General features: G+C 51.5%; 1 protein-coding gene across 3 annotated transcripts; it reads left to right on the forward strand.

Moving 5' to 3' along the window:
* Positions 1-1,305: 1,305 nt before the first annotated feature.
* LOC118006732 (myozenin-3-like) lies at positions 1,306-15,406 on the forward strand. Of its 3 annotated transcripts, none has more exons than XM_034999489.1 (8): positions 1,306-1,639; positions 1,766-1,974; positions 3,451-3,512; positions 9,696-9,850; positions 10,765-10,833; positions 10,936-11,071; positions 11,494-11,656; positions 14,556-15,406. In XM_034999489.1, the coding sequence occupies exons 3-8, from the start codon at positions 3,452-3,454 to the stop codon at positions 14,722-14,724; spliced, it is 753 nt and encodes a 250-aa protein (XP_034855380.1). In that variant the 5' UTR covers positions 1,306-1,639; positions 1,766-1,974; position 3,451; the 3' UTR covers positions 14,725-15,406. The 3 variants fall into 3 exon arrangements, with proteins under 3 accessions (XP_034855380.1, XP_034855381.1, XP_034855384.1); XM_034999490.1 differs by having other exon boundaries at positions 1,822-1,974; XM_034999493.1 differs by lacking the exon at positions 1,766-1,974.
* The last annotated feature ends 212 nt before the right edge of the window (positions 15,407-15,618 follow it).

Below are 15,618 nucleotides of genomic sequence, written 5' to 3' on the forward strand. Positions count from 1 at the left end.
CAGCTGGGTGACCCTGAGTAAGCTCCCTGCTTAGCCAGCCTCAGCTTCCCTATCTGTGCAGAGTGAGCTGGGCGAGGTGGTATTGCCCCTCACCACAGGCCACTATCACTGGGGCAGGTAGGGCCAAGCTGGGTCAGGGCCCAGGGCTGTGGGGCGGGTTCCTCATGGCAGGTTGGGGCTCCATGCAGCAGGAGAAGCCCCTATAAGGGTCCCATCTGAGTCCAGGTAACCCTAGTGAGCTCGGGATCCAGGCTATCAGGAGTGCTCCTCACCTGGTGGCGGTGTCCTTTGTCCAGAGAAGGGGACTGTGGCCCCACTCCCAGGTGAGGCCAAGCCTGCCTTGGGAACACCCCTCACCTTCCTCTCTGAAAGCGCAGGCCCAGCAGAGGCTGGGGGCAGGAACCTAAGGGGCAGAACGTGGAGCTCCTGGAGTCCTCAGAGCCCCGGCTCCTTCCTAAGGGCATGTCAGAAACCCGCCCTTGGACATTCTGTCCCTGCACACGGGAACAGGTACTGCCCGCCCTGGACCCAGCGCGTCCTTGCCAGCCCACCCTTCCCTGCAAGTGACCCAGTCTTTATCTCCAGCCAGAACCCCTCCTGAGCACAACGTCCCCCTGCCTACTGGTGATTCCCATCCCTGACACCGCAAATCAAGTTCATTCCAAACTGAGCTGAGTAGCCGTGCCCGCCCCAAGCTGTTCCGCCTTTACCTTCCTCAGTCACTCAGGGCACAGTGGCCTTTCCCGAACTCCCCACATCCAATCTCAGAGCAGGACCTGGTGAGCCCCCCGCTACTGCTGCTCGGGTCCTCCTCCTCTCCATGCTCTCCATGGCCTCTACCCCTGCCCCTGTGCGGGCTCTCCATCTCTCACCTGACCCAGCAAATCTTCCTGCCTCCAGTCTGGCCCCCTCCAACTCATTTTTCACCTGGCAGCCCAGAGATATATTTGAAAAATGCCAACGTGACCCCTCCATTCTACCGCTTTAAACGCTTCAACAGTCCTTTCTAAAGCATACGTCCCTCTGGGAGAGCCTGCTGTGATCTGGCTCACCTGTCCGGCCCCATCTCTCAGCTCTGCGGGCAAGTTCTGGCTCTGCTTGCGGACCCCTGGCACTGTTAAACCCAACGTGGCCTCTGCCCGCAAGGCCTATGCCTCTCTGCCCAGTGAACTCCTACTAGCCTTCCAGGCCCAGATCAAATGTCTCCTCTGGGAAGCGCCTTCCCCGTCCCCCACCCCACCCCCAGGCAGAGCTGGTGGCACCCTCCCCTGGGTACGCCCAGAGTATTTCCCATCATGCATCGCAAAGGCTTATTTACGGGTCTGACTTGGGCCTGGCTGAGCTCCTTGAGGACAGAGCCCTGCCTTATTTATCTTCTGTCCATAGAGACTCAGACGGTGTGAGAAGGTGGAGGAAGGGAGGGAGAGAGGGAGCAGAAGGAAGAAAGGCAGGAAAGAAAAGAGGAAAGAAGAAATGAATAAGCCAAACAAGGATATCAGGGGAAAATTCACTGATTCATGCATCCATCCATTCATTCATTCAACAAATATCTATTGAATTCCTATCAGGCCCCGTTTTAGGCACTAAGGATACAATCGGCAAGCTCAAGTGACTGGCAACTGACCCTCGGCATTTCCAGGTGACTTGTGTGTGTGTGTGTGTGTGTGTGTGTGTAAGCCCTTCTGTCTGCAAGGGCCTGCTGCCGGGGCACCTGTCTTCCCTGGGGCCTGGTGCTTTTAGCATCTGTCCCTGGATCCTGTTGCAGCCCAAAATAAGGCTGTGAGCCACGACAAAGCAGGAAAGATTCTTGATTCTTGTCAGCTGAGGCCAGAGCTGGCTGCAAGGACGCACCCGCTCAGACTGGACCAAGGACCACTAGCACCTACACGACTACCCTGCTCTCAGCTTCCCGACAGAGGTGTTAATTTTGAGGGTCTGACACTCCCTCCTGCACACTGTGGTCCTGCCACTCAGGTACCAGGATCCTAGGGGAGCTTGAGGAGCTATGGGGTGGGGGCCGAGGAGATGAGCCAGCTGCCAGAGCCCCAGCCCCCAAGCAGAGGAAGGGCCCTGCCAAGGGTCTGGGGAGCATGGGGCCTCAAGGAAGCCAGGTGCCTGATTTGGGATGGGAGGGATTCTAAGCTCTAGGTCACTCTCGGTTAAATGGGAAGGGGTGGCTGGGATTCAAGGTGGGCAGAGGTAATGGCTCTGCATAGGATTTCAAGGTCTTTAGGCTGCAGAGGGAAGCAGGGCCCCTGTCCGTAAGATGAGAGCCCTTCCCAATGTCTGTACATGTCTGTAAGGGGAGTGTTTATCACGGAACAGACCCATGCACTGTGGACTCCTGAGTGGTCACAGTTGGAGCATTCTCCGTCAATTCATGGCCCTCATCCCAAATGAGAGCAGACATGCTCAGATCTGATACGGTTTGCCGGGTGGGGGACTGTGGATGCCCTGAAGCCCATCTGTGGAGCCCATGATGGGGCCCAACCTCCTTATGTAACAGAGACACATGAGAGGAACTGAGGCACAAAGCGGGAGAGCTACTTGCTCACAGTTACAGAGTAAGTCAAGGACATGGACTAGACTCCAGGTTGCCCATCTCAGTGCCCACTGACGCGGGGCCATGTGTGGGTGTGGGCTATAGATGGAGGTGGGCTGTTTTTTCTAAAGGAAGGAGTGTCGGAAAACCTGGAAGCAAAACACAGGGGTAGTCTGTAAGGAGACTCAAGAGCTCCGCCTTCTCTCCTGGGGGCAAGTTAGGGAATCTGGATTTGGAACCTACAGGGATTCTCTGGGGCTCTGGACCTCATTTTGTTTGTAAATCCCTTCCAAGATCGCTGGAAAGTGCCGTGGGGTGCAAATGGGGAGGGGGGATAAAAGGGGAGGTAGAGAAGGGTGAAGGAGAGCACCCTGCAAGTCAGCTGGGGAATGGGGCATAGGGAAGGGGGTGATGGGTCTCTCGGCCTCCTTGGACCAGCCTGTGCCCTCAAGCCTCAGAGCCAAGTACTGGGGACAGAAGGACAGGATCAGCCTCCTAGACCCCAGTGTAGCCCCAGGCTAACAACCCATCCATATCCCCCTCTCCCTGACTTAAACCTCCTTCAGCCTCTGATTAGAGTTCATCTGCGTGAGCAGATGACGGTCGTCTGAGACCCCCACCCCCCTTACCCCCCGTGTCCCAGAGATTGCCCCCTGAAGAAAGAGTGCCTCCCTGGCAACATGGGAAGCAGATGTGTGTGGCTTCTAGCACCTCCCTTGCCTTCCCTGGACCTCAGTCTCCTCCTCTGTACAAAGAGACCCCAAAGCCCTGTCCAGCTCAGAGCCCTTCCTTGAGACTGGGGTGGGCCAAGGCAGTTCAGGGCTGAGGCTGGGTGGACCAGGGACTGGGAGGACATCTGGGGAGGGATGAAGGGGGGCTGGCTATTTGCAGGCATCTCTCTTCCACAGGATGATCCCTGAGGAGCAGAAGGGGCCAGTGATGGCTGCCATGGGGGACCTCACTGGACCAGGTAAGGTGGACTCAGCCCTTGTGCGGTCCTCAGACCCCATCCTTTCCTGGTCCCAAAGTGTAGCCACTCGGGCCTGTTGGCCTGAGGCCTGGGCAAACAGGTGTGAGTTCCAGGCCAGCCCTGAGGGAGCATTGTGGAATCTGCCACTTGGGTTGGGTCACTTCCCGAAGGATTGCGAGGGGCCTTGCCCTGATGCCCACACACCCAGAGGCTGAGACTGAATGCCTTACACTGGGCCCTGGGCCTAACTAAGTCCTTACCTCAGCCTCAGATTGAATACTGAGGGCTCTGGTCCCAGTTCCAGCCCTAACTGGCCTCAAGCTCCCTCCCACACTTGCCCTTGCTTCCTGTCACTGTGGGTCTCCCAGAGCCCCCGTGGCAGGAGACAATTGTCGGGGGGGCGTGGGGACAGGCTGGCCAGAGCAGACTCCCCAGTGTGACTCAGACCATTTCACTTAAAAGTAGGCTCACCCAATGAAGAAATCAGCTAAAATACATGTTTATCACCATATAAGACCTCCTCCAGAACTCTCGGCATAATTTTGGAGTCTGTTAATTTGGCCTACTTCAGAGCATTGCAAGTATTTTATTTTTAAAAAAGATGTTATTTATTTATTTATTTGAGAGGGTGATAGAATGAGTGTGCACACAGAGGGAGAGGGAGAAGCAGATTCCCCACTGAGTGTGGAGCCCGAGTGGGGCTCGATCCCAGGACCTCGAGATTATGACCTGAGTTGAAGGCAGACGCTTAACTGACTGAGCCACTCAGACTTGAAATGGGGATTTCAAGTATTTTAAAAACAAATTCAACTAGGTCAGGGCTCTCATCCTATAGTGCAAATGATAGTGAGAGGTGCTGTTGGCTAAAAATGCAGATTCCCAGCTTCCACCCCCAGGATCCTAATTCAGTGGACCTGGAGAGGGGGCCGGACATGTGCCTTTGAGATAAGTGCCCCGGGGGATTCTGGAGCACATGGACCCTGACCCGAGCTCTGACAAACCATCCCGTAAGGACACCACTGAGGTTTTGCCCCATGCAGCTTCTAAGTATTTTACCCTCTTGTATGACTTTATATGGGAGTGGTGCTAACCTATTTTGTGTGTTCTTGCCGCCTTTTGTGGATGTCAAGTTTCTTTTTTTTTTTAATTTCATGATTTTGGGTGCTAACATACAACAACTTGGTGAGATATTGATGCTCTAACTAGAAGAACCAGGCAATGCATTCTCTTTTCCCTTGGCTAAGTAATTAATTAATTACAGTCCCCCAAATGTGGGCACATATCATTTATGCCAGACTGGAAATACATAAATTGTTGGCTGTTGCTAGGATATTAACTCAAGACAGTTTTGAAACTAAAGAAAAGTAGAAAGAAAAAAACTCTCATGGTCTTACCATGAAAAGACAGCCACTGTAATAATAATACAAACACCATTATTATGTACTTAATCGGTGTCAGATCCTGTGCTAAGAGCTTCTGTGCTTTATGTTATATAACCCTCACAACAACTCTCTAAGTTAGATATTGTTGCCCCTGTTTTGTTGACGAGAAAGCCGAGGTTCAGAGGAGCTCGGTGGTCACATAGCTAATTGTTGGTAGAGCTGAGATTGGACTCCAGATCTCTTTGTCTCCAGAGCTACTTCTTTACTACACGGTTGTACAAATAATACATCCCTTTTATAAGATATTCAGACAAAACAGACATGAATGACTTTGAAAGTGAAAGTTCCTCATAATGGGACCATCTGGAGATAACCACTATTAACATATTTGTGTAAAGTCATCTTCCGTTCATATATAAACATATTTATAAAAACCCATATATATGTGGGCTAAGTACTCTACGCTGTGTTCTTCAGCTTGCTTTTTTTTTCATTTAGCAGCCTACCACAGACTTCTTTCCATCCTGGTATGATGTATCTCTCCGCCCCTCCCCCTGCTCCCCCAGCATGTAATATATTAAGTATATTGATACACACACACACCATATTGGTGGTCAGGAAGGTTCATCTCAGGTTGGACCGTTAGGACCAACCACAAGTGGTTGGTCACCAACACAAGTGACTGATTGAGGTCACGCCCTCAGGAAGAGGGAAATGACAGAAGCAGGATAGGGCAGGGGAAATTGCTAAGCAAGGATGTGGGCTCAGCTGTTAGCCCAGGTTCAGTCTGATCCCGTGGGAGCTCCAGAGCAGGAATGGCTCCACAGAATTCACCCTGTCTTCAGCGAGGAGGCCATGAACGCTTCTGCTCAGCAGGGCAGCCCTCTGCAGAAATGGGGCAGTTGTGACCCTGAGCCGCTGATGAAGGGCATCTGGGCAGCACCCCCACAACATGGATGCCCGGTTTTCACAATCTGAAACCTCAGTGCACTCAACATCCTTGTATGTCTGTCTTCAGGTGTGTTTATTCAACTTTTCTCCCTAAGAATGAATGCCTAGAAATAGAAAAGTTTCATCAAATAGATTTTATCTATAACTTTTTTAAAAATATTGAGCTCAATTCATCTGGTAGTATTTGATAATATGATGCCAGGGGACTTTTTATTATGTATTTAGATATAAATAGTCTTTCATGCTTTTAGTATGCAGTACCTTTTCTTGTTAAAAAAAAAAAACAGTGCAATTTCCAGCCCTCCTCTTCCTATATCCTATAGTCACTACTGATATTCGGCATGCCTCCGTGCAGATTTTTCAATGCATGCATAAACATATAGTACTTACTTTTTTAAATAAATGAGTGGGATCTTAGAATACAGATTCTTCTGAAACTTACTTTTTTCCCCTCTTAACCTACAATGGATCTCTTTCTATTCCTAACATGTAGGAGGTCTTCTCTCTATATTTGCTGAAAGAATTAAAAAACCATCAGCGTCCTTTTTTAAAAGCCTGTTTGGATTCCATTGACTGGAATGAATCACAGCACCTGCATGGTCCCCAGATGCTGCCTGGCAGCCCCGTCCATCTCCCTGTCCCATAGGACTCGCTTAGACGATGGTGGCAAACTCTGGCCCCAAACTCCCGATGCCTCCTCCCCTGTCCTCCTTCTCAGCTGATGACCTTGCTTCCTGTTGCACTGAGGACAGTGAAGGAACCAAAAGAGCACCTCTGCCAGCTCCCTCCTCCATACCTGGCCCCGTGCTCGCATCTGTGTCCGCATTCCCCATGTGGAGGATGACCTCTTCCGGTCCACACCCTCCCCTCCCCTCCCCTCTGTCCTGCTCAAGGACATTCTTCCAGGCAGTCTTCCCTCTCTACTGTATTGTCAAAATTTCCCGTCAGCTAAAAAACATGCTTTTATTTCTCCCTTTTAAAAACAAACACCTCCTGATTCTCTTGCTGCTTGGGTCCTATGGAGCACAACTCTCAAAGCTGTTGTCTATACTTTCTCACCTCCTCTCTCTCTCTTTTTATTAAGCTCACTTCCAAACACACAAAAATAGGGAGTGCAAATCCTCATGGCCCTCCTTTTGTTCCTGGAGTCCAAGGCAAAACCCAAAGAGCGTGTCATTTCATCCCCTCCATACTTCAGGATGCACCAAAAATAACAAAGAAGACATTTCCTTACACGCCACAAAGACGGTAGCACACTGAACAAAATTAGCAACTTTGATTTAATACCACCTAATGACCAGTCCCACAGTCAACTTTCTCCAGTTTGTGTTAATGAGGCTCCAAGGACGACCACTGTTTATCTGGTGGCCACGGCTCTTCAATCTCCCTGAATCTATAAGCCCCACTCCTGCCCTGCCCTATCGTTTTGGGTTTTTTTCCCAGGTCATTCCCTCCTTTGAAGAACCCAGGCCAGCTGCCCTATAAAATATCTCACATTCTCAATTTGGTTCACTGCTTCCTCGAGGTGTGGTTAAAATGCTCCTCTGTCCATTTTCTCTTAACACTTTCCAATACAGTTTTCACACCCAAACACTCCACAGAAACTACTTTTATGAAGATGACCAATAACAATGCCCCGACACTAAAGAGGATGGTCAGTTTTCGGCTCCGTGAGCACTCCATCTTCCCTGAAACGCTGTTATCCCTTGGTTTCCAGGGCACCACGCTCTGGCTTTCCTCCTGCCTCACGGGGCGCCCCTTCCCAGGCTCCGTGACTGGTTCCTCACCTCCTCGGTCTGGATGCCAGCAGCCAGTCCGGGGCTCAGGCTTTGGATCTCTTTCCCCCTCACACCCCTGGTGATCTTACCCAGCCTCCCAACTCTAAACACCATTTATAGAGCTGGAACATGAACCTCCGTGTATCCAATTTTAGAGGTGGACAACTCTGGCCATGCTGTCCATACTTATCCTTTTCCTACCGGTGTCCTCACCCCTCCGTCACCCCTTTCCTCCCAAAGCCTCTCCTTGTTGGGAAGTGTGTCAAAGAGGGTGTTTTGCCAGTGGGGGAAACACAAAGGATATGGATGGGCTCCAGACTATTAAGGACAGCCATCAGCCCTGGAAACCCTCTATGTGGCTATCACGATGAGTCCTAACTCTGAAAAAAGAAAGAAATGTAATGGTCTTCATCAAACAACAACAAACACCATTTGTCAGCTCACGATGCCCCAACTTTCACCTCAGGTCAGTTTCTCCCATGAGCACTAGGCTCCCATATCTGGCTCTCTCCTTCTCAGCTTCTCTACTTAGACATCTGCAAGGCTCTTCAAACCTTATATGCCCAGTTCTGCAGGCAATTAGGGGAATTTGAATAGGGATTAGGCATTGAATAAAACAAAACAAAACAAAAAATGTGTCCACTTGCACAGGTGGAGATCTTTGATAAAAAGCAAGTTACAAAGCATGTATTTTTTTTTAAAGATTTTATTTATTTATTTGAGAGAGAGAATGAGATAGAGAGCATGAGAGGGGGGAGGGTCAGAGAGAGAGGCAGACTCCCTGCTGAGCAGGGAGCCCGACGTGGGACTCGATCCCGGGACTCCAGGATCATGACCTGAGCCGAAGGCAGTCGCTTAACCAACTGAGCCACCCAGGCACCCACAAAGCATGTATTAACTATGACTTCGTTTTGGCTGAAAACTCTTACATGAATATATAGTCTTTTTCTTTTTTTTTTTATTTTATTTTATTTTTTAAATATTTTATTTGACAGAGAGAGACACAGCGAGAGAACAAACACAAGCCGGAGGAGTGGGAGAGGGAGAAGCAGGCTTCCCGCGAAGGAGGGAGCCCGATGCGGGGCTTGATCCCAGAACCCTGGGATCATGACCTGAGCCGAAGGCAGACGCTTAACAACTGAGCCACTCAGGCGCCCCAATGAATATATAGTCTTTTTCTTATAAGATTTATTTATTTTATTTTAGAAGAGAGAGAGCGAGCGAGCACATGAGCAGGGGGAGAGGGAGAGGGAGAATCCTCCAGCGGACACCCAGGTGTGCGTAGATTCCTGGTGGGGCTCAACCCCAGGATGCTGAGATCATGACCTGAGCTGAAATCAGGAGTCAGACACTTAACTGACTGAGCCACCCAGGCGCCCCTCATACAGGAATATATAGTCTTTGAAAAGGATATGAACGGATATACACTAAGGTGTTAAAAGTAGCAACCTCTGGGAGATAGAAATGGTATTTTTCTCTTTTCCCCTTATATCTGTATTTTCTAAATTCCTTCAGTGCACATATATATATGCTATTTTTATAAGAAAAGGCTATTTTAAAATGGAAAGAACACATGTCTAACACTGAGCTCCTGATCTTTCCCATCTCAACCTCCTCCTGCCCTTCCTATCTCAGTGAGTGGCTGCTCCCAGGACGAGGACGGAGTGGCTCAGGCCAAAAGCCTCCCCTCCTCCCGTGGCAGGGCTCACACCCATGGCTCACTGTTAGAAGATTAATCTAGAATCTGACCATTTCTCACGACTCCTACCGCTATGGGCAAAGAACTGCAGAGGAAATTCATGGAATAAATACAAATGGCCAAAGAACATCTGAAATGGAGTTCAATTTCACTGAGTGACAAACACATGCAAATTAGGTGGAGGTGTCATTTCTGCCCACCAGGTAGGCAAAGATCCCACAGAATGGTGACACCCAGTGTCAGCAGCTGTGGGGAGAAAGCGGCATTCTCCTACACCCTGGAGAGTGCTCGGAGGCGGGCACCCTTAGAAGCTGGCAGCCCCGAGGGCCCCGAGGGTTTGGCGGTAAGAGCTCACTCTGGCCTCTCTGGGCAGTCCCTTTGCTGGACCTGGGCAAGAAGCTGAGCGTGCCCCAGGACTTGATGATGGAGGAGCTCTCGCTGCGAAACAACAGAGGATCCCTCCTCTTCCAGAAGAGACAGCGCCGGGTGCAGAGATTCACCTTTGAGTTTGCAGCCAGCCCACGAGTGGTGAGTTAGTCCCATTGTGCTTATAGGGGAATTGAGGCCCAGAGAGGGCCAGTGGTTAGCCTAAAGCCAAACAGTGAGCCAGATGAGGACATCTGGCCCCTGGGGAATCCCTCTAGCTCCAGCTGGAAAGGCTGTGATGTTCCCATCAAATTGAGCCCCTGACTTGCTCTGTGATCTTAGAAAAGTGGTATCTCTTTAGGCATCTCTCCCCAGATACAAAACATAAAGTGGAATGGGCACGGCGAGCTGTAGGTGAAGGGATTCTAGCTCCTACAAAAAGTGCTCTTGGCTGACTTTGCAGTGAGCAGGATTTAGATTAGACATTGAGCTTGACCTAAGTGAGAAAACACAAAACTCTCTCTTCTTGCCCCTATAAGAACTTAAAGGCCAGAAAACAGTCTGCTGGTAGAGACAAGAATGGCTTATCCTCAGGCTTCAGAAAGTCAGCAGGCAGTTTCAGTTACTTGGAATGAACTTGGGGTCATTCCACTCATACTCCACTCAATGTCTGGACTAAAAAGGGGGTGACTAAGAGGCGATGATGTGGCAGAATGCAGAATAGTAAAGACAACAAAACACCTACCTTTGCTAGCCAAGCACTTCATGTGTATCATCTCATTTAATGCCCATAGAGCCCTATAAGCTAGAAATTATCAACACTACTCCCATTTTATAGATAAGGAAACTGAGACTCGGGATGGTTATCTGCCCAAGGTCAATATTAGAATAGCAATTAACATACAGAGAGCATTGCTCTGTTCCAGGAACTGGGATTAGCACCCTATGCTATTAATTCATCCCCCCAATATCCCTGGGATGTAGGCACTAAGATTATGCACCCCCCTTTTTTGTTGGAAGGAGAACCCTGGCCCCTTGCTGCACTGAGCCTCCCTGTGGTCTATTTGCCCCCACAGATCGTGGATGGAAGTGCCAAGGGGAAGGTAATAGGATCGAAGGTGACAGGAACAGCAGAGCTGGGGACGGTGAGTATGCAGGGAACCCCCGCAAGAGGGGAAGCTGGGGGAAGGGGCCAGGCAGCTCTGTGTGGCAGTCCATGGCCTCTGAGCACCCGCCCCTGTGCCCAGGTTGCCAATGGCCCCGAGGGGCAGAACTGCCGCTCTGAGCTCCACATCTTCCCAGCCTCATCCCAGGGCCCCGAGGACGCCCATTCTGCAGCCTTCCCCACAGTGCGTGCCCGCAGCCCCAGCGCCCTGGCACCCGGTGAGTGCCTCCCCGGGTCCTGGGACCAGGGCTGGGGGACCAGAGCCCAGGCCATGCTCCACTGTGGGGCGGGAACCAGCGCCCAGAGAGTGTCTGGTCTACATCCCCCATCCCCCTCCACAGACCTAACACAAGCCCAGAGAGGTGCAGCAATGCACCCAAGGTCACACACTGAGCCAGAGTCTGCGCCCCAACTCACAATTCCCCTGCTCCAGTCCTCCTTGCTTCCAGGGATGGGGAAGGATCGGTCCCCTTTGCTGGAACAACTCTGGCGTTATATTCCCCCCACACCCCCCATCCCAGCTCCAGGCTTCCCTCCCCCAACCATATCTGTGGGGTGGGCAGGAGTGGGAGCTGAGGGAGAAAAGAACCGAGCTGCCCCCCCATCTGCCTGCCCCCCATGAGCCCTGCTCCATCTCCAGGCTATGCCGAGCCACTGAAGGGTGTCCCGCCAGAGAAGTTCAACCACACAGCCATCCCCAAGGGCTACCGCTGTCCTTGGCAGGAGTTCATCAGCTACCGGGACTACCAGAGGGATGGCAGAAGTGACACCCCCAGCATGGCCCAGTATCGAAATTTCAACAAGTAAGGCCGGGGGCGGGGGGGCGGCTTGGGGAGCGATGGCTGGGGTGTGCAGGTGCCCGTGGTGGCAGTTCCTGAGCCCTCTCACAGGCCAAGCTCTATCTGAGCACTTCCACACTCTTGCCTCGGCCCATAGTAGGTGCTCAAGAAATGCACAGGGAATGAATGGGTGAATGTGCCACACATCTTGGTTTCTCCACACAACAGGGCAGGGAGGTGCTACAGTTTTTCCTATTCTGCGAGTGAAGGGACCCACTCAGGAACATCAACAACCTGCCCAAGGTCACAAAGCAAGGAAGCAGCGGGTGTGGGATCCAAGTCTGCATTTGTCTGACTCCAGAGCCCGGTTTCTTGTTTCCTCCCTGTTGTGTGCCATCCCTTTGATGCACGTTCCTCCCTGGGTGGGGCCCCAATCTCACTAGTCCTAGATCAGCTCAGCCTTTTCCTCACTTTCCTCAAAGGTCTGGAAGAGGCCTAGAGATGGCTTTGGGGTGTATCAAAGTGGGGAGTGGCAGTGAAATGTTGGACGCCAGATGTTGAGAGCCGCAGAAGAGTGGCTTGTACTATTTAGAGCATGGGGCCTCAACGTGGGCTTACATGCAGACTCCTTGCTTCGCTGTGTGACCTTGGGCAAGTGACTTAACCTCTCTGAGCCTCTATTTCCCCATCTGTAAAATGAGACTATTACAGTATCTACTTTGTAAGACTGTTGTGAGGGTGGCATGAGAAGCCGTAGGCAAAGTTTCTAGTAAGTAATAAGCTCTCAATAAACAGTAGCTATTAGTATTAGTATTCGTACTAGTATTAGTTGCAGGCTGAAATAATGGTTGGAAAAGCTAATAGAGAGAACTGGAAAGGGATAAATTTAGTGTTCTGCCCCAGGGGCCCAAAGACAAATCACAGGCATCAAGACAGGAGCCTGGCACAGGAGGGAGGCCTTGGGCTAGGGGATGCCTTTCAACTGCAGTTGGCTTCCTCAGGCTGATGCGATTTCTGAAAAATGCTCCTCTGGCCTGGGCGGCATTAAGTGAGAAAGACGAGGGTCCACGGGAGGAGGCCACGGTCCAGCTCTTCTGGCACCTGCTCAGACCACATGCGAGACTGTCTGACAGCCGGGGGCGATCAGCCCTGAGAAGAGACTGCTCAGAAGAGAGGTGACCTCCCTCACACAGCTGATAGCCAGGGAGGGCCCCGACGGGAAGAACTGTGCCCAACAGGCACCACGGGAGCCACGAGCCATTGGCAGGCATTCTGGGGTTTCTGCCAGGCCAGACTGTGTTCTCTCTGCTCCTGGGGCCCTCAGCCCTTACCCACCCAGCTAGTTCAGACCCTCGGTAGACATTCAGTCCTGAGCGCTGGCTTCCAGGCTGGCCCCATCCATCTCACGCTGCAGCTAGGACAGGACGAAGCACATTCCTACCAACTGTTGGAGGAGGGCTTTAGGGGGCCCTAAGCCCAGGCCCCCGTTGAGACCCAAGAGCCAACTGATGCCAAAGCGGGGGTGAGCAGCAGTGTTAGTGGCCAAGCTGTGCTAAGGATCCAGGGCTCTGGGCTTCTAGTCAAGGGCTGGATCGTGAGGCCTGTGCAGCTTGGAAATTGCCCAGCCTATTCCCGCAGGGCCTGGCTGTTGCCGCCACAGCCAGGGTGGTCCAGGCAGACCCGTTCTCCTGGCTGGAGCCCAGGCCCTGGCCTGAGGCCTGCCTTTCTACCCCAGAGGCAAGCACGCCCTCATTCCCACTGCTCCCAGGCTTCGAGGAAAACACTACATGAGCGGTGCTTTTTAAGTTTTCTTAAGATGAAAAAAGTTTAAAAATAACATACTTATATTCTCTTATACACACACACACACACACACACAGAGAGGCAACTACAAATAAAGAGAGAGCCCTTTGTTCAGCATCCTCCAATCCCAGTTCCCTTCCCAAATTCTCAAAGGTAACACTGGTCAGGTTGGTGTGTATGTTTTCAGATCATTTTCTCCCAGCAACTCCAGTCCTATAGTGGATGGCACTGTTTGGGGTGTATGTGTGCGTTTTGATACTTTGTATCTCATTCTGTAACTTGCTTGCCTTTTGGACGTTTTGAAATCTATCCTACTTATTGTACACAGATCTTTTCATTCCCTTTAAGCGGCTGTATGGTATTCCACCATGCGAATACAGTACATCTGTCTTGTCTGGGTCTCTGCTAATGGACATCTGGGCTGTTTCTGGTTTGTCACCACTCGCTGCTCATACCCGTGTCTTTGTGTGTACATGCACGTGCTCCCCTAAGCCCTATGCTTACGGGTGCAATTGCTGGTTCACAGAGTTTGCACATTTTTAAATTAAAAAGATCCTGCAAGTTGTCCAAGGTAGCAGCATAATTTACCCTCCAACCAGCAGTATCTGAGTGAAAATTTGCCCCACCATCTCACCAACTTTGCCCCATTATCAAATTATTTCTTTTCACCAGTTTTACAGGTGAGAAGTGGCATGTCTCTGTTATCATTTGCATTTCCTGATTCTCGGTGCTCTTTCTAACCCCTCTTCCCTCTCTGGCCTGCGGGTATATTGTTCTGAGGAGAGATGAGCAGAGGAAGGAAAAACCCCATTCCAGCTCCTCTGCCTCTGGAGCTTACTTAAGGGGAACCTAGAGTTTTGCCTAGGACAAGCCAATTCTAGCTTTGAAAATTTCATTCCTATTCCCAAGCACCAAGCCATCCCCACCAGAGGCAGATCGGGGGATGGGCAGAGCTGGAGAAACCTGTTAAGGATAATACAAAGCCTTGCTGTACAGGTGGTGACACTGAGGCCCAGAGGGAGGCAGGGAGGGGGCCCTACATGGTGACCCGCATATCAGTGCTCTGCCATCCAGTGGTCTCCCACACAGCCCACCTCTCCTGCTGCTCTTCTCTCCACAGGACCCCGGTGCCCTTTGGAGGACCCCTGGTGGGAGAGACCATTCCCAGGGCAGGCACCCCCTGTGTCCCGGAGCTCATCAGTGGCTTGGAGCTCCTTCGTCTCAGACCCAGCTTCAACAGAGTGGCCCAGGGCTGGGTCCGCAACCTCCCCGAGTCCGAGGAGCTGTAGCCCCAGCCTGAATATTCAGTTCCCCCGTCTTGGTGTTCGGGGAACATCTTGCAGTCAAGACTTCCGGGCAGCACGTCACAGTTTCTGAAGGGTCTTCACACACAACACCTTACTGCAAGTGGCCTCGAAGGCCACAGAGTTCAGTAGTCCCCAAATTTCCTGGGGATGATGTTTTGCACACGGATTTCGGGCCTGCCCCAGACTCGCAGCATTCAGATCTCCTGAGCTGGGGAATTTCTATCAGTAACCAACACTCCGAGCTGATTCCAGGGAAACTTGCTCATGGTTTGCGTCTTTAGACATCCAAGCCACCAGTGAATTCACATGCACGCCTCCGCTCCTCCCTGCTGTGGACTCTAGCTTACACTCCCCTGGCAGGGAGCTCACTAGCAGCCCATCTACCTACGGATAACTCTGATAATCAGAAAGCTTTTCCTTTTATTGAGACGCAGCTCTAAACATCTGCTAAGTGGCGACTGTGTGTAGACACCCTCTGCCAGCCCAGGGAGAGTGTGTGGCGAACACGCCCAGGCCCTGGCCTAGAGGAACAAAGGACAGTAGGGAAGACACATTTGTAAAGCAGGAAATCATGTTCCTTTTCCCTACAGCACACTGACTGACAACAGAGGAAGAAAGGGGGCTTGAGGCAGAAGAGGGGGTCCCTAGCCCTGGGGCTGGGGCGGGATTCCATGAAGCTTCTCAGAGACTTTGGGTGGGACCCCAGAGGAGGACGGAGAGCCATCAAGGGCAGAGGGAGTGATGGGGAGGGCATTCCTGCCAAGTGGACCGGCATGTGCGAAGTGTGGAATTGTGCACAGGAAGAGGTGTGTTCTGGAAAAAGGAGGGCGCTGTGCTAGAGGGGTCAGTGAGGGCCAGCACTGGGGGGACTTTACT

The sequence above is a fragment of the Mirounga leonina genome, unplaced genomic scaffold (genome assembly GCF_011800145.1).
Source record: "Mirounga leonina isolate KUSES-001 unplaced genomic scaffold, KU_Mleo_1.0 Mir_99, whole genome shotgun sequence".
Taxonomy (NCBI): Eukaryota; Metazoa; Chordata; class Mammalia; order Carnivora; family Phocidae; genus Mirounga; species Mirounga leonina.

What these genes read in the sequence shown, in the direction of transcription:
- LOC118006732 (XM_034999489.1), top strand. Translation starts at nt 3,452, where the DNA reads ATGATCCCTGAGGAGCAGAAGGGGCCAGTGATGGCTGCCATGGGGGAC. An exon ending in GGGGGACCTCACTGGACCAG is followed by an intron (nt 3,513 to 9,695) that starts GTAAGGTGGACT and finishes CTCTCTGGGCAG; the next exon opens with TCCCTTTGCTGGACCTGGGC. An exon ending in CAGTATCGAAATTTCAACAA is followed by an intron (nt 11,657 to 14,555) that starts GTAAGGCCGGGG and finishes TTCTCTCCACAG; the next exon opens with GACCCCGGTGCCCTTTGGAG.